The sequence below is a fragment of the Arachis hypogaea genome, chromosome 20 (genome assembly GCF_003086295.3).
Source record: "Arachis hypogaea cultivar Tifrunner chromosome 20, arahy.Tifrunner.gnm2.J5K5, whole genome shotgun sequence".
Lineage (NCBI taxonomy): Eukaryota > Viridiplantae > Streptophyta > Magnoliopsida > Fabales > Fabaceae > Arachis > Arachis hypogaea.
This window is the reverse complement of record NC_092055.1, coordinates 6,833,550-6,859,368: the sequence shown is the minus strand read 5'-3', so window position 1 is coordinate 6,859,368 and position 25,819 is coordinate 6,833,550. Positions and strand designations below refer to the sequence as shown.

The 25,819-nt window shown below is 29.4% G+C and overlaps 3 protein-coding genes across 3 annotated transcripts; 2 read left to right on the top strand and 1 right to left on the bottom strand.

Moving 5' to 3' along the window:
* Window positions 1-780: 780 nt before the first annotated feature.
* Window positions 781-1,278, bottom strand: LOC112783963 (pathogenesis-related protein 1-like). The gene has a single exon (XM_025827053.1). The coding sequence runs from the start codon at window positions 1,276-1,278 to the stop codon at window positions 781-783; it is 498 nt and encodes a 165-aa protein (XP_025682838.1).
* A 17,277-nt stretch (window positions 1,279-18,555) lies between these two features.
* On the top strand, window positions 18,556-19,310 carry LOC112786637 (pathogenesis-related protein 1). The gene has a single exon (XM_025830002.3). It carries the CDS (start codon window positions 18,662-18,664, stop codon window positions 19,160-19,162), a length of 501 nt encoding a protein of 166 aa, XP_025685787.1. The 5' UTR covers window positions 18,556-18,661; the 3' UTR covers window positions 19,163-19,310.
* A 4,236-nt stretch (window positions 19,311-23,546) lies between these two features.
* On the top strand, window positions 23,547-24,397 carry LOC112785220 (pathogenesis-related protein 1). The gene has a single exon (XM_025828671.3). It carries the CDS (start codon window positions 23,609-23,611, stop codon window positions 24,116-24,118), a length of 510 nt encoding a protein of 169 aa, XP_025684456.1. The 5' UTR covers window positions 23,547-23,608; the 3' UTR covers window positions 24,119-24,397.
* Window positions 24,398-25,819: the final 1,422 nt, after the last annotated feature.

The window sequence follows — 25,819 nt, the reverse complement described above, 5'->3', positions numbered from 1 at the left end:
GATTAAAAATGTTGATTTTGACATGAATTCACATTGAACCTGATCTAATATAAAAAATGGCTTTAAAAGTTGAAAGGATTTTTAATATTTAGCCTTTAGGGATTAATTACATTCACATATGTGGATTAGATTGAATTGGAGTGTTTTGTACCACCATACATTCATTGTTAGCATAATTAATATGTATTTATATTTCAATATATATTTCATATTAATAGTTAATTTTAATGGCTAATTTTAGTATATATATTTAGCATAATTAATATTAGATTTAATATAATTATTCTGTTGATTTCTATAATTTTATTAAATTTTTATATTTTTTTTCGATTGAGTTTTTATACTATATCAGATTTTATAATTAAATTTTTAACTATCATGACAAAAATACTGAAATTAACAGAATATTTTATTAAACAAAACGAATATGTCAAATACTTGGCTGAATATTTTGTATATTTTAACAAAATATTCTATTTAATTTTAACGTTTTTATTACGATAGGAACATACTTATAAAATTTGATATGGTATAAAATTTAATTAAAAGAATATAAAAACTTAATTAAAAATTCGATAAAATTATAGAGATGGAGAAATAATTAAACCTTAACATTAATAATATAAGAAGCAAGAGCACAAAGTAGCTAAATAGGAAAAGGGGAGTAATCACAATCAAATGATCTATTATATAATAATGAGTAATACTCCTCCCTCCACCCATGATTAAATAAGCGACATAATATATATTATAAATAAAAAAGTACATATTTATTTTTATTTAGTAAGGTCTCTGTCCAATGTAATTGCCAGGAGGATCATAGTTGCAAGTAATGAAAGTGCCTCCATTATTGTCGCAAATCACTTTGGCACAACCAACGCGCAATGTGTTTTTCCAAACCACTTGAGTATAATGACCACACATTTGATTATCAGCACATGAGTTTGACATGTAATCAAAGTATGCCTTTTCGTCTACCCATAATTTCACACCATCTACACCTGAAAAATCATTACTGCTACTCCATGCAAGGTTCTCCCCATAAGGGCCATGTGAATGGATCAGCTGGCAATCCTTTCGGCGTTGATTGGCATAGTTTTGTGCATATGCTGCAACAGAATCGTCCCAAATCAAACTTGGTTCTCCCACTTCTGATCTTGCTACATTGTGTGCATCAACATAGTCTTTTGGTGAATCATGAGCATATACATAACCCATAATGCATAATAATGAACCTAAGACAGTGATAGGAGAAAATAAAATCTTGCATGTTTTCATATTGTCTTGTGAAAATGTGATTTTTTTAGTTTGTTTGTAATGTATGTATTAATTAATGTGTTTGATGAGAATTGTTAAGGTTATAGCGAGGTATTTATAAGAATCAATCTTTACTTGGAAAAGTAAGTTGTTGTAGTTGTTTCAAAAGATTATCGGATCCATAACAATGAAAACAAGTAATGGATGTTTTGTTTTCAATATTTTGTTACACGGTTGAATTAACTTTGTTATAAATTAAAATCACGATTCAACAAAAACGATTCTATCATATGACAATGCATGTCTTGTTAAGTAGTATCCTAAATATAGGAGAAAAAGATTAACATCATAATTAATTAAGAAGCTAGTAGGCTGAGTTTCTATCTAGCAGTTCGAAGATGAAGCAATTTGTGTAAAATTATAGGATGACTAAATATGTAGAAAATAAATTTTGAGCCACTTTTAATATTTCATTATCGATGTCAAATTAACATTTTTGCAAAAGCTATGACTCAACAAGTCTTTGAAACTATATATAAAGATTCTGTTTGTGATAACACATTATTGAGTTGCATACTAACATTCTTTTATGTCACCAATGTATTTATTCCAAAAATTTAAATTGATAAGACGGTAACATTAATGATTATATCTTGAACATAAACGCGTGCAACGAAACACATAGAAATATTACATGAAAAACAACACTAACACGGGCTCACAACTTATACCCAAATCCTTACATATTCGCACTAATAATTAAAGCCTCACAATATATATTACTCCATAGACCATAAGATGTTGGTATTTATTAATTAGTAGGTTAATATTATTTAATTTTTTTTAAATTAGAAGATAAATTACTCTTTGTGACATATCTTTTTATTATTAACTGAAATAAAATTAATTGACTTATCATGATTAACTTTAATTTTAATCTAACCTAAATTTTATTAATTTAATTAATTAATCATGATGTAACTCTTTTTTGCAAATTATAAAAATTATTAAAAAAATTAATTTTATAATTTTTTATTTTTTCTCAAATTATATATTTATTAATAATTTCAATCGCAAAATAAAAAAAATCTCAAAAGACAAAGAATAAATGAAAAAATTAAGAGACACAAAAATTTAAAATTTTCTCTCTCTTGCTTTTTTAATTTTTTTTTAAAAAAAATAATAAAATATAAAATAGAACTTCTCTAATTATTTTTATAATTTGTAAAAAAATTATATCATAATTAGTTGATTAGTTCAATAAAATTTAGGTTAGATTAAAAAAATTATACTATAGTTAAAAATCATTAGAGAAGTTTTATTTATTTTTTTTCAAAAAAATTTAAGAAAACAAAAGAGAAAAGATTTTGAAAATTTTAAATTTTGTTTGCTCTTAAATTTTTTTCATTTATTATTTATCTTTCGAGATTTTTTATATTTTGTGATTGAAATTGATTAATAAATGTTAATTTGAAAAAAAATAAAACATTACAAAATTAAACTTTTTTTAATAATTTTTATAATTTGTAAAGCAAAATTACATCATAATGAATTAATTAAATTAATAAAATTTAAGTTATATTAAAAGTTAAAATTAATTATGACAAGTCAATTCATTTTATTTTATTTAATAATAAAAAGATATGTGGTAAGAATAATTTATTCTCTAATTTAGAGAAGATCAGGTAGAATTCACTAATTAGTATGATCGTTGACGAGGAAAATTTTCTGGAGGGTTATAGTTACAAGAAACCATGTAGGCTCCATTGTTGCATTGGACCCTAGCGCAACCAACATGAGTAGTGCCACCCCCAACAACCTGCATATAGTGACGACAACTACCCCCAATGCATGAGTTAGATTTTTTGTCATAGTATTGTTTCTGTGCCACCCATACGTTCACAGCTTGTGCTCCAGTAAGCTCTCTTAATGGTCCCGTTGCTATAACACCACTCGCCATGTTCTCACCGAAAGGACCATTTGATCGAATCGGCAAGCAATGCTTAATTTGCTTATCCAAGTGCAGGTTTGCATATAATTCTAGTCTCTTGTCCCATTTCAGTGGTTTAACCCTAACTTTTGCACGTGCAGTGTTGTGAGCTTTAAGATAATCTATTGGAGAATTTTGAGCTGATAAACACCAAGGAAGTACACCTATTAAACTTATTATTAGCCACACTAATAATAATATCTTCATTTTTAATATTGTTCTCTGATTGCAAAAATTAAAGACGATTGTGTTATTTGTCTAGTATATGATTGGTATTTATAAGAGAATTATTGGCCTAAACGTTGCATCAAGGGACAACAATTTCAAAGCTTGTTTGATGTGCACCTTGAACGTAACCAGGGAGCATCGCTTATATATATATAGAAATGTTAGGGACCAGCAATTTTGGTGTTTTGTAACCATTAATTGGTCATCAATAATGTTAATGATGTGAGATTACATCTAATGATAAGAGATTACTCACTTTTATTTTGATGATTAAATACTAATCAAAAAACACAAAAATTACTGATCTCTAAATTTTTTCATATATATACTAAAATTAATTTTAATTATTAATATATTTATATATAAATATATATATAATTTAATTTATTTTTAATGTATATTTATATTTTAATATATATTTTTTATTTATAAATAATTTTAATAGTTAATTTTAGTATATACGAAATATAATAGATATAGTAACACACTTGAATGCAGGCATATGTTTAATTTACTTGAGGACAAAAAGAGAGAATATTTGTGCCATTATCATTAATATTAATTAATTATCAGACCATTGAAATGATATATCCAAAGATCTAATTATTTAAGTAAAACCAATGAGCCTCTGCCCTTTCACATTGAAATTAAAGCATGATGTGACCCACCGAATTAGAGTCTCAAATACTTCATTTATGGTGAGCAATCAAGTAAAACTAACGGACTTGGGCTTGGTTCACTAAATAACCTATAGTGATTTTCATTAGGCAACTATTTCTATAAAGATGTTAAAAATATTTTTTTATGATAATTTTTGTTTAAAAAGTATAATTTATTTGTTTAGTAATATTTTGAATAAAGGTAACATTTTTACTTTAAATAAAAATTAAGTCCTACAATTTATTATCTAATGATCAAAATAAAATATCTTAGTATGATGACAATTATAAAATCTTCATTGGAGTAGCCACCTTTTCATTATTCATCATTAGAAAAATTCATATAAAAAAATTGCATAAATAAACCAAAAAGAGATTTTATATGAGAAATTATATTAAAAATATAATTATTTATTTAAAATTTTTTGAATTTTTTATTATAATATTATTTTTTATCAAAATTTTAAATTAATAAAAAAGATATATAAATATTTATTATATTTCTAATATTCTCAAACAAAATAGTACTAATTTAGTGCAAACATTATTTTTTTATGGTTTAAAAAACTTTTAAATATATACATAAGAGATTTATTTTTGTAGACTGGTTAGAATTATGATTTGGATTATTTTTGTGTTATTGCTTGTCTTATAAATTTGATATGTGAATTATGGTCTTAGTCCTTTTGCTCCTTTTTTAAAAGTAAGGGTGACAATGGTAGGGTAGAATAAGATACGGTTTGAACTCAATCCTAACCCTATCTGTGGGTTGAGATTTTTATATAAATTTAACATTATCCTATCTGTGGGTTGAGAATATCCAAATTCTAACCCTATCCGTTCTCAACCCGCGGGTATTCGATCCTATCCGCGGGTTACAAAAAAGATGCAAAATTATTATATAACTTCATAATAATTTAAAATAAAACTGACTTTTATGTAAAAAAAAAAGTATTAAATTATCAATTAATGATATTTTTTAAGTAGCTAAGGATCTTTTATATTTAGTAAGAGGTTTTTGATTCAACATCCACTTAAAACATATTTTTATATATATATATATATATATATATATATATATATATATATATATATATATGGTGCGAGTTGGTCAAATAGGGTTGAGATTCAACCCGCACCCTACCCGACCCGCACGAAAATCTACCCATTACGAATTGGGTTGAGAACCCTATCCGATCGGGTGGGTCAAGTTGAATACGCACGGATAAAATACATATTGCCACCCCTACTTAAAAGAGTCATGCTGTTTTTAACTTTCTAATTAAAAAAAATAGTATTAATTAAATGCAGGCATTTTTAACCTTTTAAACGCATGAAGCGAAACACAGAAATATTACATGAAAAGATTCCTCGACAACACTAACACGGGCTCACAAACTTATACCTGAATTCTTGTATATTTGCACTAATAATTAAAGCCCCAGAATATATATAGCAGATTATTATTACTCCATAGTCCATAAGATATTGGTACTTATTAATTAGTAGGGTCGTTGATCAAGCAAATTTCCTGGAGGGCTATAGTTACAAGAAACCATGTAGGCTCCATTGTCGCATTGGACCCTAGCGCAACCTACATGAGTAGTGTCACGCCAAACAACCTGCAGATAGTGATGACAGTAACCTCCAATGCATGAGTTAGATTTTTCGTCATAGTATTGTTTCTGTGCCACCCATACACTCACAGCTTCTGCTCCAGTAAGCTCTCTTAATGCTCCCCTTGCTGCAACACCACTCACTGTGTTCTCACCATAAGGACCATCCGATTGAATCGGTATGCAATGCTCAGTTTTCTGACTCAGGTGCAGGTATGCATATGATTCTAGTCTCCCGTCCCATTTTAGTGGTTTAATCCCAACTTTTGCACGTGCTGTGTTGTGAGCTTCAAGATAATCTTCTGGAGAATTTTGTGCTGATAAACACCAAGGGAGTACACACATTAAACTTATTATTAACCACACTAATAATATCTTCATTTTTAATATTGTTCTCTGATTGCAAAAATTAAAGGCCATTGTGTTATTTGTATAGTATATGACTGGTATTTATAAGAGAATTATTGGCCTAAATGTTGCATCAAGGGTCAACAATTTCAAAGCTTGTTTTGATGTGCACCTTGAAGGTAACCAATGAGCACCGCTAATATATATATATATATAAAATTAATGTATATGTCACAAGAAGTAATTTATTTTTTATTTTAAAAAGAGTAGAGTAGAATTCACTTATAGAATCAATGAAATAAGTATACAATGTGTATAATGGACTGATTTTTTGGGTAAATAAAAAAAAATAACCATCCGCTATCATACATGTTCGAATATATAGGATAAAATACTACTAATTTATCAAACACAATACATCCATACTATCCAAAATAACCATCCGAATACCAAGAATAATAAACATCTGATATCTGAATCGTTTTAAATAAATATCCGATACTTTAATTTTAATCTAAAATTAACTCCATTACATGCATTATACGAAACATGTATTGACTTGTACTTCCTCTTCACTTATATATATATTGATGCATTTGAATGCATGCATATATATTTAATTTACTTTGTCGAATGCATGCATATGTTTAATTTACTTGAGAACAAAGGAGAGAATATTTGTACCATTGTCATCAATATTAATTATTAGAGCATTGAAATCATCTATCCAAAGATTTAATTAAGTAAAACCAACGAGCCTATGCTCTTTCATGTTAAAATTAAGGCATGTGACCCACAGAATCGTCAAAGAGTCAAATACTTCATCTATCGCGTGACTAATCAAGTAAATAAACATGGTGATTTTCATCATTCATCATTAAACAAATCTTTGAAACTATAAATATTACATCCATAATACAATGTATGTCTCGTTAAGTTTTTTTCATATTCTAAGTCAAGTAATAAGTTAGATCCAAATTAAGTTAAGAAGGCCAAATCTTAAGGATTGGCTCACCGCCTATCCGACTTCTTTAAAAAAGTCAGAACCAGCACACAAAGACGAGTAACACTTATACAAAGTAAGTAACCGCCTCCTTATATTTTTCACTCACTTCTAGAAGAGAGATCCCAACAACCCTAAGATAAAGGGACGGTTATCCACCATCAGAAGTAGAACTACTTCAGCGGTGGTTATTGACTCGTCTCCTATAAATACCCTGACACACTCAGGTATAGTTAAGTTCGAATACATTCTAAACCTGCTTACTCCCTTTGCCGATTTAGGGATCGAAGTGTCTTTACAAGTACCACCCCCTTCTTTACATACACAACTCGGATGGCGGTTCCCAGATGTAAAGCAAGTCGGAGACCACCTTACTTGAACATTTGGGCCTCACAAACGAGCCCAATCATCTGGTTCTAGGTAAGCCCCGGAACATTGGCGTCGTTGCTAGGGACCTGGAAGATCAACCGACAATGGCAGACGACCAGCAAGAAGATGCACACACACCGCATCGGAGTCTGAGTAAAAACAACAAGACGTGGTCAACAACGATAGGGCAATAATATCCCTACAAAGAGCAGGAGGACAGCAGGGCGAAGGTCCCTCCAACACCCAGGAATAAAAAAGGATCTCCTCCGAGGTTCACCAGCCTGGAAAAGATGGGCAATCTCACTCTACTGAGTTAATGGGGTTACTGTATGGCCACCAAGGTCGACTCGAGCAACTAGAACAAGAGCTAGAACGACAGCGTGAAGCGGAGCAAAGCCTAAGGAAAGAGATCGAACGAAGAAGAGAGCTTGAAGAAAAGCTCTCAAGGCTGGAATCCAACCTCCGAAATAAGGACTCCCGTAGAGATCGAGAAGACACCCTGCTAGGAGAAGAGGACCCATTCATCGAAGATATCACGAGGGCTAAAGTTCCCAGAAATTTTAAGAGCCCTGATATAGACCTGTATGACGGGACGACTGATCCGGAACACCACCTCAGTAATTTCAAAAGTCGGATGTACTTAGCCGACACGTCGGATGCCACTCGTTGTAAGCCTTTTGCCAACGACCCTGACAAAGGCGGCCATGAAGTGGTTTGACGGCCTTCCCCCAAGGTCGATAACCAGCTTCGATGATCTCTGATCTTGCGCAATTTCCTTGCGATTTTCAATTCAAAAAGACAAGGTCAAGTACGCTCCTAGCCTGCTAGGAGTAAAACAGGAGGTCGGAGAACCCTGAGAGACTACATGGAGAGGTTCAACAAAGCGTTATTGGAAATCTAAGATTTACCTACTGAAGCAGTAATAATGGGTCTCGTTAATGGACTCCAAGAAGGACCCTTCTCCCAGTCCATCTCAAAGAGATACCCGACTTCCTTGATTGATGTACAGAAACGAGCTGAAAAGTACACCAATATGGAAGAAAATGGCAGGTTACGAGAACATAACTGGCGAATAGGGCATCCCAACCAATCAAAAGAAAAAGAAAGGAAGCCTAAGAAAAAGGAAGAAATCGGGTCTGAAAGGCCTAGAAGATATCATTTCTATACTTCCCTACGAGTTTTCCTGGTCGATGTTTACAGGGAAATCTGTCATACTGAAAAGCTACCTCCCCCGCGACCAATCAAGAACAAAAAGGGGGGGGGGAGAGGGGAGGGGGCGCAATGAATACTGTGAGTACCATAAGTTGTATGAACATTCCACTAATGATTGCTACGACCTGAAAAATGTGATAGAAAAATTGGCCAGAGAAGGTCAGTTAGACAGATATCTCATGGAAATGTTGGACAATCATGGGAAGAAAAAAAGAGACGATGAAGGTCACAGACGAAGAAGGCCGCCCCCACAAACCCCCAAACGACATATTCATATGATATTGGGAGGCTTCGCAGGAGGAGGAGATACCAAATCATCTCGAAAAAGACATCTGAAAGAAGTTTACCAAGTCGGGAATGAAGGACTCGACATTCCAACCATTTCCTTCACCAAAGAAGACGGACAATGTATTGTATCTGGGCATGATGACCTAGTAGTGATCACCATGATTCTCGCCAACGCTCATCTACACAGAACTCTGGTGGACCAAGGAAGCTCAGCGGACATCCTGTTCAAACCACCATTTGATAACTTAGGATTGGACAAGGAGTTAAGAGCTTACCCTGACACTCTCTTCGGGTTAGGAGATACTCCCATTAAGCCACTGGACTTCATCTCCCTGCACACTACTTTAGGAAAGGGGACTAAATCCAAAACTTTGACATCGACTTCATTATCGTCGATGTAGTTTCTGCATACAACGCCTTAATAGGCACAATTCACCCTCTGTGAGATGAAAAGTTATAAACGGTAAATACACCAAAATTTTCCTAAAATATACCCAAATGTTCCTGATTTATACCCAAATGTCTGATATAAAATGCAGAAAATTCATCATAACTAGTACATTAGATTCAATTCAATACAAGAAAAAATGAACAGCAAATTTCACAGGTAAGATCCACGCATTATTCAGTTACATAATCATAAACTACTAACTGGATTCAAATTCAGATTCAATTATTAACTGGAATTAAACCACACTTTAGGAACTTCATTGGATTCAAATTCAAAATCCACTTCGCTCTGGTTTAGCTGACAATCTGAAGTTGAATCATCCATTATCTTCAAAACGATTTCAGAGCTTGATTTCAAAAACAATGGAAAACGAGAAAAACGAAGAAAGAGAACAGAGAGAGAAACTTACATAAACGGCGAAGGAAAAAGCATAGAGAAACGCACGAAAGAGATCGAAGAGAGAAGGTAAGAAAACGCAGAAGAAATTCGAAAAAGGAAATGAAATATTTTCAAAAAAGAAAGTTATATATTCGCGCGTTGATTGATTGAAAAATCTGTTAAGGAGGCGCGTGAAACATACGTGCCATAAAAGGCGCGTTTTAGAGATAAGAGATATTGAGAACTTATTAGACTTGTAAAGTGAAAAGGCTTGTATGTGAAAATTAATTGTATTTATAAAAGGATTAGTTAAAAATTACTCAATTATATCTATACGAGGACTCGTTTCTTATTGAGTTATATCAAATTTTAAATATAACAGATAAAGACTATGAAAATGTTTGGTAAGAAAAAAATATTAATAAAAAATAATTATAACTTATCTTATTTAATATTTATTAATTATTATAATAATTAAAAAATATTAAATAAAATAAATTTTAGCTATTTTTTATCTCCCTAATATACACTAATAGTATAAGTGCATAACTAACTCCTTTTGAACTAATAGGTAATTCAATAGGCACAGTATATAACAAAATTTTGAAAATAAAATTAAGGAATAGTAAGAATTCAATAAAACAAAAGTGTCTAATATCGTTTCACATTTCAAATACCATAAAATCAATTTGTTTTTGGTGGATTATTCAAGCAAGTGTTAAATATAAAATAATTAAATGTGAAGAGTCTATGCCATTTGAGCTATAACTCATTGGTAAAATTTGGAAAGATATGTGACTCGAACCCGCAACCTCTTAATTAAGTGTGGAGAGTCTATGCCATTTGAGCTATAACTCATTGGCAAATTTGAAAAGATAGGAGACTCGAACCCGCGACCTCTTAATTGAGTATGGGGAGTCTCCTATCTTTCAAATTTTTAGCCAATGAGTTATAGCTCAAATGGCATAGTCTCCCCATACTCAATTAAGAGGTTGTGGGTTCGAGTCTCCTATCTTTGGTAAAAAAAAAAAAAAAAGATGTTAAATATAAAATAAATAATATTAACTTCTAGATAAAATTCTCTAGTTTAATTTAGTTACTCCCGTGATTTGCGGCTGACTAGTGCAAGTTAACTATGGAAGTCTTCCACTATCTGCATTCTTCAATAATCTGCATCCGTAACTATCGATGCTAAGTTCCCATATATTTGGCTATTACTCTTATCATTTTATCATTTTGAGTATTTTTCTTCCAACTTGAATAGTCATCCTTATATACTAAGTCGCTATTTAAGAAAAGTAATAAGACCGTCCGGAGATTTTTACCAATCGATTTTATTAGGTAGATAATATTTTTTTTTGTAAATAATGTGAATTATGAATTTTATAATTAATCTAATAAAATAAAAAATATTTTATTTTTAAATTATTTTTTAAATTTTAATATTAAAATAATTATTTGTATATTTAATAAATTAAATATTCAATCATTATTAATTGAATAAATCAAATCAAAAGAAATAATTATTTAATTAAAAATAATAAACATAATCATCTGTATACCTATTAAATTAAACATTCAATATATTTATTATGGGTCACTCTATGGTACAGATCTAAATTTATACAGATATACATATATTTCTTTTCAATGTATCTTATTTTGACATCTGTTATCTTTCTTTTGCAGAATGAAACAGAGTGTCAGCAATATATGTGGGCGCTCCTCGAAGGCTCAGCTGAGCCAAATGGGATTTTTAGTGTGTTGCTTTTCATCAGCGCCAGCTTTGAGAATCGAACCTAATTGGCTGTTGAGTAACGTGATGGTTTGATCTTTTATAATTTATTATATGGCCTATAGATAATGGAGGAAAAAAATGAATGTGCTGGAAGAAAGCACAACTAGCATGGTTGGAGGGAGAACATTATTAGACATAGATGAGATGCTAAAAAACAGAGACAGTTCTTTTTATTAAATGAAATTTATTATTAAAGTATCCTTTATAGTATTTTTAATTTTTTAGAACCAAATAATTGTACATATAAATTAAGAATAATGTTTTAAAATAACAATTAAGACGTTTCTTTAAATTTGTTCGAACATTACAATTTAAAAAAAAATTGATAAAGATCAAGCTAATTTAATATTAACTCAATTTATTTTATTTTAATTAGGGAATGAACATACACAAATAATATTTCAAATCATTTTTGATAATTTTGCTTCAAACAAATTAATACTTAATTGTTAAAATGACTTGATCACATAACATTACTAACGATAAAATATTAATTTAGAAAAATTAGATGACACATCATGTAACAATCAAATAATAAATTAGAATAATTGGGATTTTTTTAATTAAATTTTCAAAAATAATTATTTTTCAGAAACACTATATTCCATCTTTTAATTTGCATCTTACATTGAATATTATCTTAATAAATATAATAACAATATCAAAACAATAATTATTACTATATTACAAATAATTATTTCAAATTACTATATGCAAAATAACATAAAATAGTTTTTTATATCTTAAATTCGTCAACATATCCATACAAAAAGAGAAACTAAATGAATAAGTCTCGGGTCGAACTCATTTTTATAGAGAAGTTGTATATATTCTCTGAATTAAGATTTTTTGATATAAACTTGATCAACATTTGTAGTCGATTGTCAAACAAGAATCAAACGAAACAATTCCAAACAAATATATATATATTCATAAATAAAGTTAATTTAATTTATTTTAGAGATAAATTAATTAATTAATTTTATTTAAAAAAAATTCACATAGAGAAGTAACAAAACATGAAATTGAGTTGCAAGATATATCGAAAATATCTCATCTTTCTAATTTTTCTTTCGACTATATATCTTCGGTATAAAAGGATTGAATTATAACTAAGATTTATTGGTAAAAAAAAGCAATTAAAAGATGTAGAAAAAGACAGAAAAAACTATGCGTGTAATCGATAAAAATTAGTATGATCAATGATTATAAAAGATAATAGAAAAAATTAAGATATTTATTAAAAAATTTCAAAAAAAATATTATGAAAAAAACTTATTAATTAAGTTTTAAAAAAAATTGAAATATTAATAAACAAAATAATAATACCCTTAAGAATTATTAATCAAAATACATAAAAAATAACATAAAACAAAATCATAGAAAATTTTAGTTAAATAAAATCAAAAAATAAATAAATTATAAAAATAATATCAGAAATATAAAAGAGAGAGATATAAAAAAGAGAGAAAAAAGGTATAAAGCACATTCTAATTTCTCATATATAAAACATAGTAAGAAAAAATTTAAATGAAATTTTTTTATTATATTTTTTATTCATTATTTATTAAATAATTTAATATTATTTTAGCCAAATCAAATAATTAATATGATTAATCATTCATAACTACTGTTATTCAATCTACTAGTGTAATTGAAATATATTGAAACGTCAACAATAAAATTAAAACTAAATATTAAGGATATAATTAAAAAAATGGAAAAGCTCTGCATCCATGTATTTTTTATATGGTTGTTAATAAAGTAATTTCCTCCACACGCGCATCCCCCACCCCTCACTCGTTTGTCATACATGTGCTATATATAGCGTGCTGCAACCTAAAATTTTGCTCAACGTAAATCTTCTCCTGCAACGTAAGCCTCCTTCTTCACTCGCGTTCTTCCTTATTGATCTGCATTGCCTTCGTTGTTCTCCTCTGGTCGCGTTCATCTTCTCGTTTTCTTATTTCGATCTGGTTGCATTTATCTTCTTCCTAGTCTTCTTCGTTTTCTTCTTCGATCTGCACTTTTGAATCGAAACAACAAATGACTCAACTTCAAATCAGGAGAGCAATTTGGATTACTCTTCTGAAATGAATCAAACTGACAAAGTTTGAATTATTCAATTTTGAATCGAATTGAATGGAATACAATTGCTAATTTGAATTGAATTAAATAGACAGAGGTGTACTGAATTGAATTGAATTGAATTGATAATATGTAAATTGTAGGCAGAGTTAAGAATAAGACTGGATACGCGGACACGTGATGGTATATAGGTGTGTCCAGGCGTGTCCGGAGAAAAATTTTTTATTTTTCATTAAGACGCGGTTGGACACAACAAACACTCGTGTCAGACGAGTGTCGGTAAGTATCGTGTCCAAAATGTGTCTGACACGCGGATACGATAACTCAGTGAAGTGTCCGTACTTCATAGGCATGTAGTTATAAAAAAGATCTAAGTTTAAACTACATTTTCATCAATTTTAAAATTTTCTCTCAAATGATTTAGTTAGACTGATTTTTATCGGTTCTTATCTTTAAACGATCAAAAAATAGACCGAACTGATTAGCAATCTAATTCATTGATTTTTTGGTTAAACTGGTCAATCTCTTACAACTATATGTTAAAGTTAGTATAAATTTTTATCTTATTCACCACATCGTTAGAATAGTCAAATTCTTATACAAGGACACATTATATATAAAAATTTAAGAGTATAGAATGAGTTTTTGTCTTATTCGTCATGCTAAAATAATATAACTCTAGAAGAAAAAACGAATCCTACAGAATTAAAAACATAAATCATGTCTTCCAATAATTAGTTAATAAACAAGCAATTAATTAGGTTCATATTGATATTATTATAAAATAGTCATTCAATATGTTAAGACCTTAATTGTGCCAATTTTTTTAAAATATTTTTTTGTCTTTCATTTATACTCTTTTACTGTCTTATTATTACTTCTTTTTTAACATTATTACTATCTATTTCTAATTTTTATTATTTTTATTACTATTATTATTCTTATCATGATTATCATTATTATTGTATAAAAAAAGGAAAAGTATATAGAACCAAAAGGTTACTAGCCAAAAACTAAACAAAATCACATTAATTTATATTAATAATTAATTAATTTTAAATTTTTTAAATTCAAATTTTAAAAAATTTAAAAGATTAAGTAAACCTAATTAAAACCTATAAAAATGTTCCTCTTCTATCTCACATTAACCTACCCACCTCCAAGAATCACACACACAGACCTCTCCCTCACCGTCAGACCCTCTCCGCCTCCCCACCGCGACCCACTCCTCTTCTATCAGCGAGTCGCCGGAACCAACTCGGTTCCCGCCAGCCTCAGCACTCTCCATCACCGCCGTTACAACCTGCTTGTATCCGAAGAAGGATCTCTTCATTGCCGCCTCTATTCCCTGCATCACTTGCAACACCTCCACCACACTCTCCTTTTCCGCATAAACCCTCATTGCGGCCTCCACTATCCCTGGCCCTCCCTTCGGATCAACCTCCACCTCCAATATCTTCGGCACCATCCTCTTCATCTCCCTACACATCTTCGTCACCTCCACTAACTCCTTCGACCGGAAGTAATTACAGAGACTACATATGGCTTCACCTGTTCAAGGCCAAGGTACCCCTCCTATCCAACAGAAGCCGGTTTATAATCCCAATCAACAACCTGGCCCAATTAACCACCATCCTACCTTGTAACCAGTTCAACAAAGTTTGGCTCAGCGTTTTAGGATATTAAATGTCGTTTTGATGATTAAAGAGACTGCAAACTACACACTTGATCTTAGTCAAAAGGAGTCCTTGAACAATTACAGAAATATAAAAAATATTCATTTAATATGAAAAAAATACCCTAATACTTAACAAAAGAAATATGCAGTTATATTTTAGCAAAAATAATTAAATATCTATAAAATTTAAAAAAAATTATGAAATTTTTAAAGAAATAGAGACATTCACATTTGTAATACAAAAAAAATTCGAAAAATATATAAAAGAACATCCATTTAATATGAAAAAGAAACATTCTGATACTTAGCAGAAGAAACATCCATGTATATTAACTCGTAGAGATTTTAGATTCACTCAGAAATATTTAACTGATTTTTGGCTAATACCCTTTTGGTTCCCTAGCATTACTCATAAAAAAATACAGAACCAGTCAACCAGTCAACTTTTTTTTATACATTTAACTTGACTAAAAGTTACTTTTTTCAAGAAATTAATAATTGTCATAAGATATTTTAGTTCTCAAAAAAGCTTATTTTGTATTTCAATAATTAATATGAAATACAAATATTTTTTAACACAAATTTCATTATAGCCTTTTTAATTTCTTAAGCTTAACATTTCTAATTTATTAAAATAAAATATATTGTTACCAATTTATTTTCATTCTTAAAATTTTATTAGAAAAAAACATATTATCCAAATACATGCGAACATTAATTTTTTCAAAAATTTTGAATCAATTATTTTCTTCTATAAACATGCACAAGAAGATAATAGTAATCATTAATGTTCGTTTCGGCCATATCAGAAACTCTACACACAGATACAACAGTATAATTTCTTTTTTTTTTTTTTTTTTTTTATCTATACACTATAAATTTCAATCCTACCAACTTTATTCCACTTCTCCCTAAACCCACTATCAAGATAAGCACAATCCATATACAGAGTTGTATAAAGGAGTCCACTCCCAATGACAAAAAAAAAAATAAAGAACCAAGCCCACTACTTTCCTAGACACATTACGAGATTTGCACGGTAGCTCTTTCTCCCCCTAGCCGTGGCTCCATCAAGCAAGCCCGACAAGCTGTAGAGATCTCTGGCAAGCTTGTCCCCCAGTAAAGAGCGCCGTGCCACTTGTCACTCAGTCCTTGAATCTGTATCATTAACATCTGTACGATAGAATTGGCCATCTATTATTCATATTATTTAATATTCTCCGTTACTTTTTCTTTGCGAAAAACATGGAAATTTTGATCAAGTCAGTACCAGAATTAAAATCGCATATATGCTAACATACATTGATAATAGTAATTTAATTTAATTAATTGGTCCCTTTACTATACTCCATATACAAGGACAACTCATATGGAGTATAGTAAATATCTGTAAGTATTCATGAGCCACCGCCCAAAGCCATTCCTTAATGAAAAATTGGCTGGATTGGGGTTTACGTGTAAGAAAGATTTTTCATTTATTAAACTATATATATATTCTAACAATAACTAATATTATTTCAATCCGACAAAATATCATATTATATTTGTGAGATTATTATTATAAATAGTAATTTAAAATTAAATATAAAATTTGTTATTTAATATTTAATATTTAATTTTATTTTTATATTATTTTTAATTATTTTATCAAAATAATTATATAAATAATAAATTTTTTATTTATTTTTTAAAATTTAATTTTGATGTATTTTTATTATATAAAATAATTTTATACGTACATCTAATTACGTAACGCTATATCAATAAAAATAATTATTTTTTACATTGATTGCGTGAATCATCATCCAAAAAAATGAATGTAATTGTACGATGATATAAAACGTTTTACACTATCAGTATACGAAAATTAAGGGAGCCACTCAGATAAAGACGCCTAAAACGTCTTTTTTTAAAGATGTTTTTTAATAATTAAAATTTAACATATATAATCGATTAAATCATGTTATTTTTGTTAAAATTAGGCTAGACAAATTGATTTAACCGAAAAAATGATGAATCAAATCTTGAACTGGTATAAATTAATATGATTTTTTTATAAAAATGACTACAATACCCTTATTATAGAGAATAATTAAAATACTCTTATTATTATTATTATTATTATTATTATTATATATATATATATTAATTTTAAAAATTCTAAGTCCTAATCCTACGGGAGAAAAATAAAAGACTAAAATTTAAGATTCTCAAAATTAATATATATAATAGAAGTATTTTAGTCATTTTTTATAATAGGGTATTGTAGTTATTTTCTATAAAAAATAATATTAATTCAGACCAGTTCATTTTTCAGTCAAATTAATTTATTTAGTCTAATTTTAACAAAAATAACACAATTTAATCGATTATATACTTTAAATTTTAATTATTAAAAAAACATCTTTATAAAAAGACGTTTTCAACGTCTTTATTTGAGTTTGAGTGTCTCCCGAAAATTAAACTCTATCAAAATAATACTGTCTCTCTAATATTAGTTCAATTTTATTTTATCTATTAATTTTAATACAAATTTTAATTCTGTTTTAATTTATTTTTTAAAAATATTAAAAATGAGCTTCCGAAATATTCTATTAGAATGGCTCTAAATTACTACTTACTCAATTAGCTATAGAAATGTCAAATTCACAAGATTTTTCATTTATAGATAAGACATAAATAACTTGTATAATATTTGAGTGGTTCTCTTCTTATTAAGACCTTTACTATGAGTAGCTCTTAGAATATGGTGAAAGTTTATCGCACTTATTTTGATCATCATTTACAAAAATTGTTGCAAGATTTTTCTTCTTGGAAGAAATAAAAAAAAAAAAAAAAGGAAAAATGCCATAATCACTTAACTGGTTATTCATCTACATTTTTTTCGTTTGAAGTCAAACATACAAATTCCATTCAATACTCAAACGTTAATTCATGATGATGATGATGATGTATACGTGGCAGCCATGACCAACTAGTTAATAATTTTTTGACGATAAATAGTTCGTAACTTGCAACTGGTTTAAACGACCGAACAACTCGATAGGTACCAGAATTTCTAAATAATTAGTTGATTAATTTTCACGTTAGTTTTCCTAAGTCCTCTCCGTATACACTACCATTTTGAAAATTCTACTAGTGTTTATTATTTTCCACGAGAAAATCACAATAAATAGATCACAATATTAAGTCCAATATTGTCATCAAACCCCTTAATATATATACCCTAGAACACAAATAATATATGCATATATTAGTACTATAAGAAAATATATTGATCTTGAAATAATATCACAACATGGGTGTGACTAAGATCTCAACAATGCTTCCTCTCATGGCTGCCATAACCCTAACCATATTATTATTATCACAAGTTTGTTATGCACAAGACGCACCCCAAGACTACATCAACGCTCACAACAATGCCCGTTCCCAAGTTGGGGTTGGTCCAATGACATGGAATGCAACCCTTGCTTCTTTTGCACAAAACTATATTAACACACTCAAAGGAAGTTGTAGCTTGGTGCACTCTGGGGGTCCTTATGGAGAGAACCTTGCAGGGAGTACCGGCGATCTTACGGGCACGGCCGCGGTGAACTTGTGGGTGGCGGAGAAGCAATACTATCACTACAACTCTAATTCTTGTGACTCCGGCAAGGTTTGCGGCCACTATACTCAGGTGGTTTGGCGCAACTCGATTCATCTTGGGTGTGCCAAAGTGAGGTGTGATAATGGAGGAACAGTTATAAGTTGTAACTATGCTCCCCGTGGCAATATTGTTGGCCGAAAACCTTACTAGCTGATTGCATACATGCATCATGCATGTTATATTATCGCTTGTTTCCACTTTCCATTAAGCAGTTGTTAGCAACTGCTTAATATATAATTTTAAATAGAAATAAGGAAACATTAATAATAATAATGATGTTTGTTATATTTTATTTTAATTATATTTATTCACCTCTAGTTAGACACTAAATTATACTACCATTGATTTTTAAGTTGTAGGTTATATTTTTTCAATGCAATTAGATATTCTTTAAATATTGTATTTTATTTAATTTTTAAAAAAAATAATAATAAAAAATAAATATTTTTATTTATTTTTTAAGTAATTAATACGTAAGAATGAGTATTTAGATTTAAATTAATTAAATAATAATAAATTTTAAAAATACTGACTACAAACTAAATTTTAATAGATAAGTAGCTTGTACATTAAAATTTGTTACAAAAATTAGTTATATATATTTATGTATAAATATATATTATTTAATTTATTTTTAATATTTATTTTGTATTTTAATATATATATTTTATATTAATATATATTTAATTTTGATAACTGATTTTAATATATATTTAATATTATTTTTTATTTTTTCTCTAAGTCATCGCGCTATTTTCTCGTGGCTTCTAATAAATACTTATATTTATAGGTTTCTTCTCATGGCATAGATTTGGAGAATACGATGATATATACGATCTATGAACTGAATATATTTGCATATTTGTTTAGAAAGATAGTTTAGAGACGAAAAAAAAAACTCAGCAAATGTAGTTCCTCTAAGTAGCAAGCCAGCAAGTATCATTAATTTCTAATGGTAATAATTAAGGGAATTTGCATCTATATTATCTAGAGTTTAGGTTATAAGGCCGTAAACCCATTTCATATTATTTTTAAACGAGAGGTGTTATACGTAATAGAGGTATAGGCCAGTACTTTAGTCTCTAGAATTCTATGGATCATTAAAATAGTTTTGGACTTTTAAAAATAATTAAATTAATTCCTGAATTTATAAATAATGAATTTCTTTTATTTTTAGCTTAATTTAACTGCATTTAATATAGTACTAATATGAAATATTAAAATATCAGCATTATATTATATCTTAAATAATTAATTTGGCACATTTATTTGATCATTTTGTTACTTTAATATTGGAGATTTTATTTTAACATTGTATTAACGAAAGTTGAACTAGAGACAATTGAATATTTATTCACTATTTGTAGATTTATGAATTAATTTAGTTATTTTTAAAAGTCATGAATTATATATTTTAATGAGCGCTCAAAATTTTAGAGACCAAAATTAATACTTCTAATATAATATGACCATAAACATTTAATTATACTGCACAAACAAATAATTGAAAAATGACAAAAAAAATATTAATAAAATAAAAAAATGAAGAGAAAAAGATGCATCTATCAACTGAGGAATAAAAATAGATTCAGATCAGACCAGATTTTAAAAAGCTAAGTCTGTATGTATTATTGCAGTGTGATCTTGGCAGTAGGTTTATTAAAAGTTAAAACCTTGTTTAGATGCTGAATTTAGCATGTTCAAAAATTTAGTCTAACCTAAAATTTATTAACAAGTCTGTTAATTAATAAATAAAAAATTTACATTGAATTAAAATTTAAATAAGTCTAAAATTTAACAAGGTATAAATTTTTTTCATATATTTATTAAAAAGATTTGATAAATAAATGATAATAATTCAATTAATCAATAATAATTTCTTAAATAAAATTAATTCAAATCTCACTTATAACATTTTATTGGGTTTGAAAAAATTTTTTTTTTCTGGTTAGGCTTAAGGTCTTTGGCAGGCTAGTTCTACCCCTGATATCAAACATCTACTTTAGAATTTTATTTCGTAATTAAAAGTGAGATTTTATTGGAAAAGCAATCGCAAACTATATATCTAAACAAAGAAAGAATATATATAACTATTTATATTTTTTTATTATTTTAAAATTAAAAAAAAATAATATCATAACAATATTAGAACATTTTTTATCGAAAGATTTAGGGTTTAATCATTACTAAAAAAGAATTAATTAGCATAAGATAAATATATAAAAAAAATTCTATACAACAAAAAATTCAAACAAACCAATGGAGGAAAATAAGCTTACTGAAAAATCGGTGCTGATTACTTATTGGAAAAATATGTTATGGTATAAGTAGAGGCATTATTAGTATTGACGGACTCAAATTTGAACTGAAGTCGTCAAAATAAGGATTAGATTATATTATTTAATAACCAGAGTTAAATAGTTAATTCCCCTTAATTAAGTTCCAACTGTTCTTCTTCTACTTGTTGATTTCTAGATGTGGTGCAAAGTCTAATTCTTTATATAAATGGATTAATATACAGCATTAGTTAATTAATTAGTCCGGCGGCTTCTAGCATGAATCATAGCTACTGAAAATTCAACCACAATTAATTACTTGATTATATATGCCCATTTCTATGTTATTAATTTATTATTGATCTTGGAAAAATATAGGTTACTAAAATACTATTTATTAATTTATTATCAATAATAATTAATTATTATATATATTTTAATTTCAATTAATAATGATATATATAAAGAGACACATTCATAAAGATATTTTTATTAGATATAACCATAAAAAATATATTTTTATTAGACACAACTACAAAGATATTTTTATTAAATACAATTATAAATAAGAGTTGGCAAAAAATTGGTAGAATTTTTATTAGTTACGTAACGAGATTGATTGATCTTTTATGGTAATTTTTTTCTTCAAATTTATAAAAATATCTTATCTTTAGAAAATAAAAACAAAAATAAAATGCACAAGTGAAATGCAGAAAACGACAAGAGTGGTGAGAAAAGTGGAGAGAGTGGCATTGATGAATTTGAGAGTGTTGCAATGTGCCCTTTCACTTTCAACTTGTTACCGTGTCATACCACATGGATGTGAAAGCTTGCATTTTGGCACCTAAGCTCACATTGATTGGTTAGTCTCGTCCAACACATACATGATGAGACAAAGAATAATTGATCATATAAACTAAAGTGACCGTAAATTGGTGTAATTGGTGCGCCTACCTTCCCAAATTAAATTCCGTAGTGCTACACTACTTGTATATTTAACAGGTCTCTTATTTTCTTATCTTATATTATGTATAGGAACCACGTTAAGGAAGTGTGAGAAAATGCGTGACAATAAGGTTGAGCAATATCTTCACTTGAAGTAAAGTGAGCTAATAAGTACATGTTCTGAATATATATTATAACTCCACTGTAGTTTGAGATACATAACTTGAAAGAACTGTCAAAATTTACGTTATAACTCAAGATTATCTTATATTATTCATAACTGAAGATAAAATTTACTCTCAATTTTATCCCAGTAACCAAAGAAATAAGTTCTACTTTTTCTAAGTTGCACATAAATTTTTTTCAACCTGGCATGAGTGTCTGAATACTTTTTTCCAATAAATTTTGTGGGAGCAAATGTCTAAACATGTTAAATTAAAAAAAAAAGAAAAAAATAGAATAAATAGAAAAAAGAAAAGTATAAGTAAACAATAAGAATATTAAACAATGCGAATAATGAATATGTCAGATGTTCAATTTAGTAGGTGTGCAGATGATTATCCTAATGCAAGACTTTAGGAAGTAATTTGGGAGTGGAGTATTTTTTTAATTTATTGGGTTAATTTTAGAGCTCATTGTTCACAAAAATTATTGTCTACTTAACAAAATACATAGAAAAAAAAAAGTAGGAGTTATAGTTTTTGATATGGAAAAGTATAGGGTACTAATATACTATCTGCCAACTTATTATCAACAATAATTAATTATTATATTTTAAACATATGTATAAAAAGACACATCCAGAAAATACATTTATAAAGATACTTCTATTAGACACAGTCATAAAAAAAATATTTTTATTAGACACGTCCACAAAAACACTTTCATTAAATACCGTTATAAATCAAAGTTGGCAGAAGTTCACAGAAATGCTGTTGGTAACGTAGCAGGATTGTTTGGACTTTTGATATAGATGTACTCATTTTTTTTATAAAATGTTTGGAAGTATGGCACCCATTGTACAAGTGAAGCTCAACTTTATGAGCACAAGAAGAGTATCTAATTGGTGTAAAGTGCGCTAATAATAAGTTTTCCACAACGTTCATAGTGACATATATCATTAGCAATTAAGTACCATCTTTCTTTTCTTCATCTCATGTTGGCGAGTAGAGTAGGCAGCATACATCAACTTGCATATATGGCAGTTAGATATTTTCGTACAGATTCGCAACATAATCAACAAGGAGTGCAGCCATGCTTGTAAGCCAAGTGTGCCACCCCACTTTCAACTTGCAAGTTAAGATTTCCTATAAATACCTGGCAACATCTCCAGCATTTTTCATCAAACACGTTCTTCATTGATTTCAAAATCAAAATGGTTATTTCTTGGTTACACAAGATTTCATTTATTCCTCTCCTGTGTGTTTTAGGGTTAGGCATTGTGGCTGATATAACCGCCTATGCTCAAGATTCACCGCAAGACTATCTTGATGCTCACAACGCAGCAAGATCAGAGGCAGGTGTTGCCGATTTGGTTTGGGACGACGACGTTGCGGCGTTCGCCGAGAACTACGCAACGGAACGGCAAGGGGACTGCGAAATGATCCACTCCGGTGGCGGCGACGAGGGTTACGGCGAGAACATTGCATGGAGCAGTGGTGATCTTGCAGGCAGCGAAGCAGTGGGAATGTGGGTGGATGAGAAAGACAAGTATGAGTACGATTCAAACTCATGTGTTGGCGGAGAGTGCCGTCACTACACTCAAGTTGTTTGGAGTAACACTATTCGGCTTGGATGTGCCAAAGTGAATTGCGATAATGGAGGCACTTTCATTACTTGTAACTACCATCCTCCTGGAAATTATGTTCACCAAAGGCCTTACTAGTTACTAGTAGTGCTCATCTTCTATCTCTTATTAATTTTTCCCTCAAGTTAATTAAGAACGGTTGTATACTAAAAAAACAATCGGTTGTTATTATTGTCATCAGAATAGGGAAATATCTAGGTTCTATGCGAACTGCGAAACTTGGCAATGGATTGAGTTTCTGCGAAATTTCATTGCCTCTTTGATTCACTATTGCTACGCTTGAAGATCTAAGTGACTCAACAAAACTGGCTATGAATTAATTAAGCAAGTAGTAACAAGCACCATGAAATTTGAAAATTTCAGCGCATTCTCTCTCCCTCTTTAGTATCATCATATCCAACATTATCTTTCAATTTTGTTCATTTTTCATTTGGTTTTTGCCATTGTTAAAAATAAGAGACTAAACTAGAGAAATGATTTGAATATTATTGAGTGTGTTTAAGTTGTCTGAAAATGATACAATATAAAAGGGTATTTATAGGTACTAAGAGAATCGTAATAATAAAGCGCAGATGAAACTACCACTTGTCTGAAGGAAGCGCAGACGGAACTGCCGCTAGTTTGAAGGAAGCGCAGACGGAACTGCCGCTTGTCTAGAAGAAGCGCAGACGGAACTGCTGGAAAGAAACGTAGACAAAATTGCCACAAGGAAATACAGATGAAACGCAGACGGAACTGCTAAAAGAGAGCGAAAACTATATGATTTTTTCATAAAAATAGGTAAGTAGCGGATGACAATGGTGTTTGATCATTCGACTCGGAAAAATACAAGACAGAGAAAACATGCTAGTCGATGAGGTGAAAAAGTATTAAAGGAGTGACAAAAGGTAATGAAAAATGGTATAGGAAAAAAAATTGCAAAAACTACGGTGATTTCACCGCAAGAAAAATAACATTCTCTTCAAGATAAGGAGGATACCATGGCTCTGATAGATAACATGTTAGAAATAAGAGACTAAATTAGAAAAATGATTTATATATTATTGAGTGTGTTCAAGTTGTCTTTTCAAGTTATCTGGTATTTATAGGTACTAAGAGAATCATAATAATAAAGACGTAATCTTCTATAATAAATATTCAGATATACTAAATAATACTAATTATATTTTAACCGCCATGTCCAAAATTATGTTGAGTTTTGTTCCAATTCGTATATTCTTGTGGTCATTGTTCTGTTTCATCATGATCGTTTACAGAGCTTAAATAAGTGACATCTATTGCCCAAGAGAAATCAACAACTCATTGGACTCATCTATCCAATATCAACGCCATAGATTTGTCCTCATCATTCACTGGTATTGAATGTATAAGAACCCCAATTTCATAATCAATCACCCTGTTTATAAATTAAAGAATCCCGCTAAAAAATCAATAGAGTATCTATACAATGTGTATAATAAGCTGTTTATTTGGCCCAATTTAAATTAAAATTGAAAATGTACCCAATTTTTACCCTAATATAACAAAACCCTTCAGTTTCACTTTAATTCTAACATTCCAATCCTTATTTCAAATTTTATCCAATCCCTTTTTTGTGAACGACGGCACACCTCTCACCATCTTCCTCGCGAGCTCCGATAACCATCCCACCACAACGCCGCTGACTGACACCGCAACTCCCTCATTACCTCTTAGCCGTCGATACCAGACATAAAAAATAACCATCTATTTTGTCTATAAAAGTAACCATCCAATTCCATATGAAATTGACCATCCAGT

Excerpts from the sequence above, each read along its gene's own strand:
- LOC112785220 (XM_025828671.3), top strand. The coding sequence starts at position 23,609 with ATGGTTATTTCTTGGTTACACAAGATTTCATTTATTCCTCTCCTGTGT.
- LOC112786637 (XM_025830002.3), top strand. The coding sequence starts at position 18,662 with ATGGGTGTGACTAAGATCTCAACAATGCTTCCTCTCATGGCTGCCATA.
- LOC112783963 (XM_025827053.1), bottom strand. The coding sequence starts at position 1,278 with ATGAAAACATGCAAGATTTTATTTTCTCCTATCACTGTCTTAGGTTCA.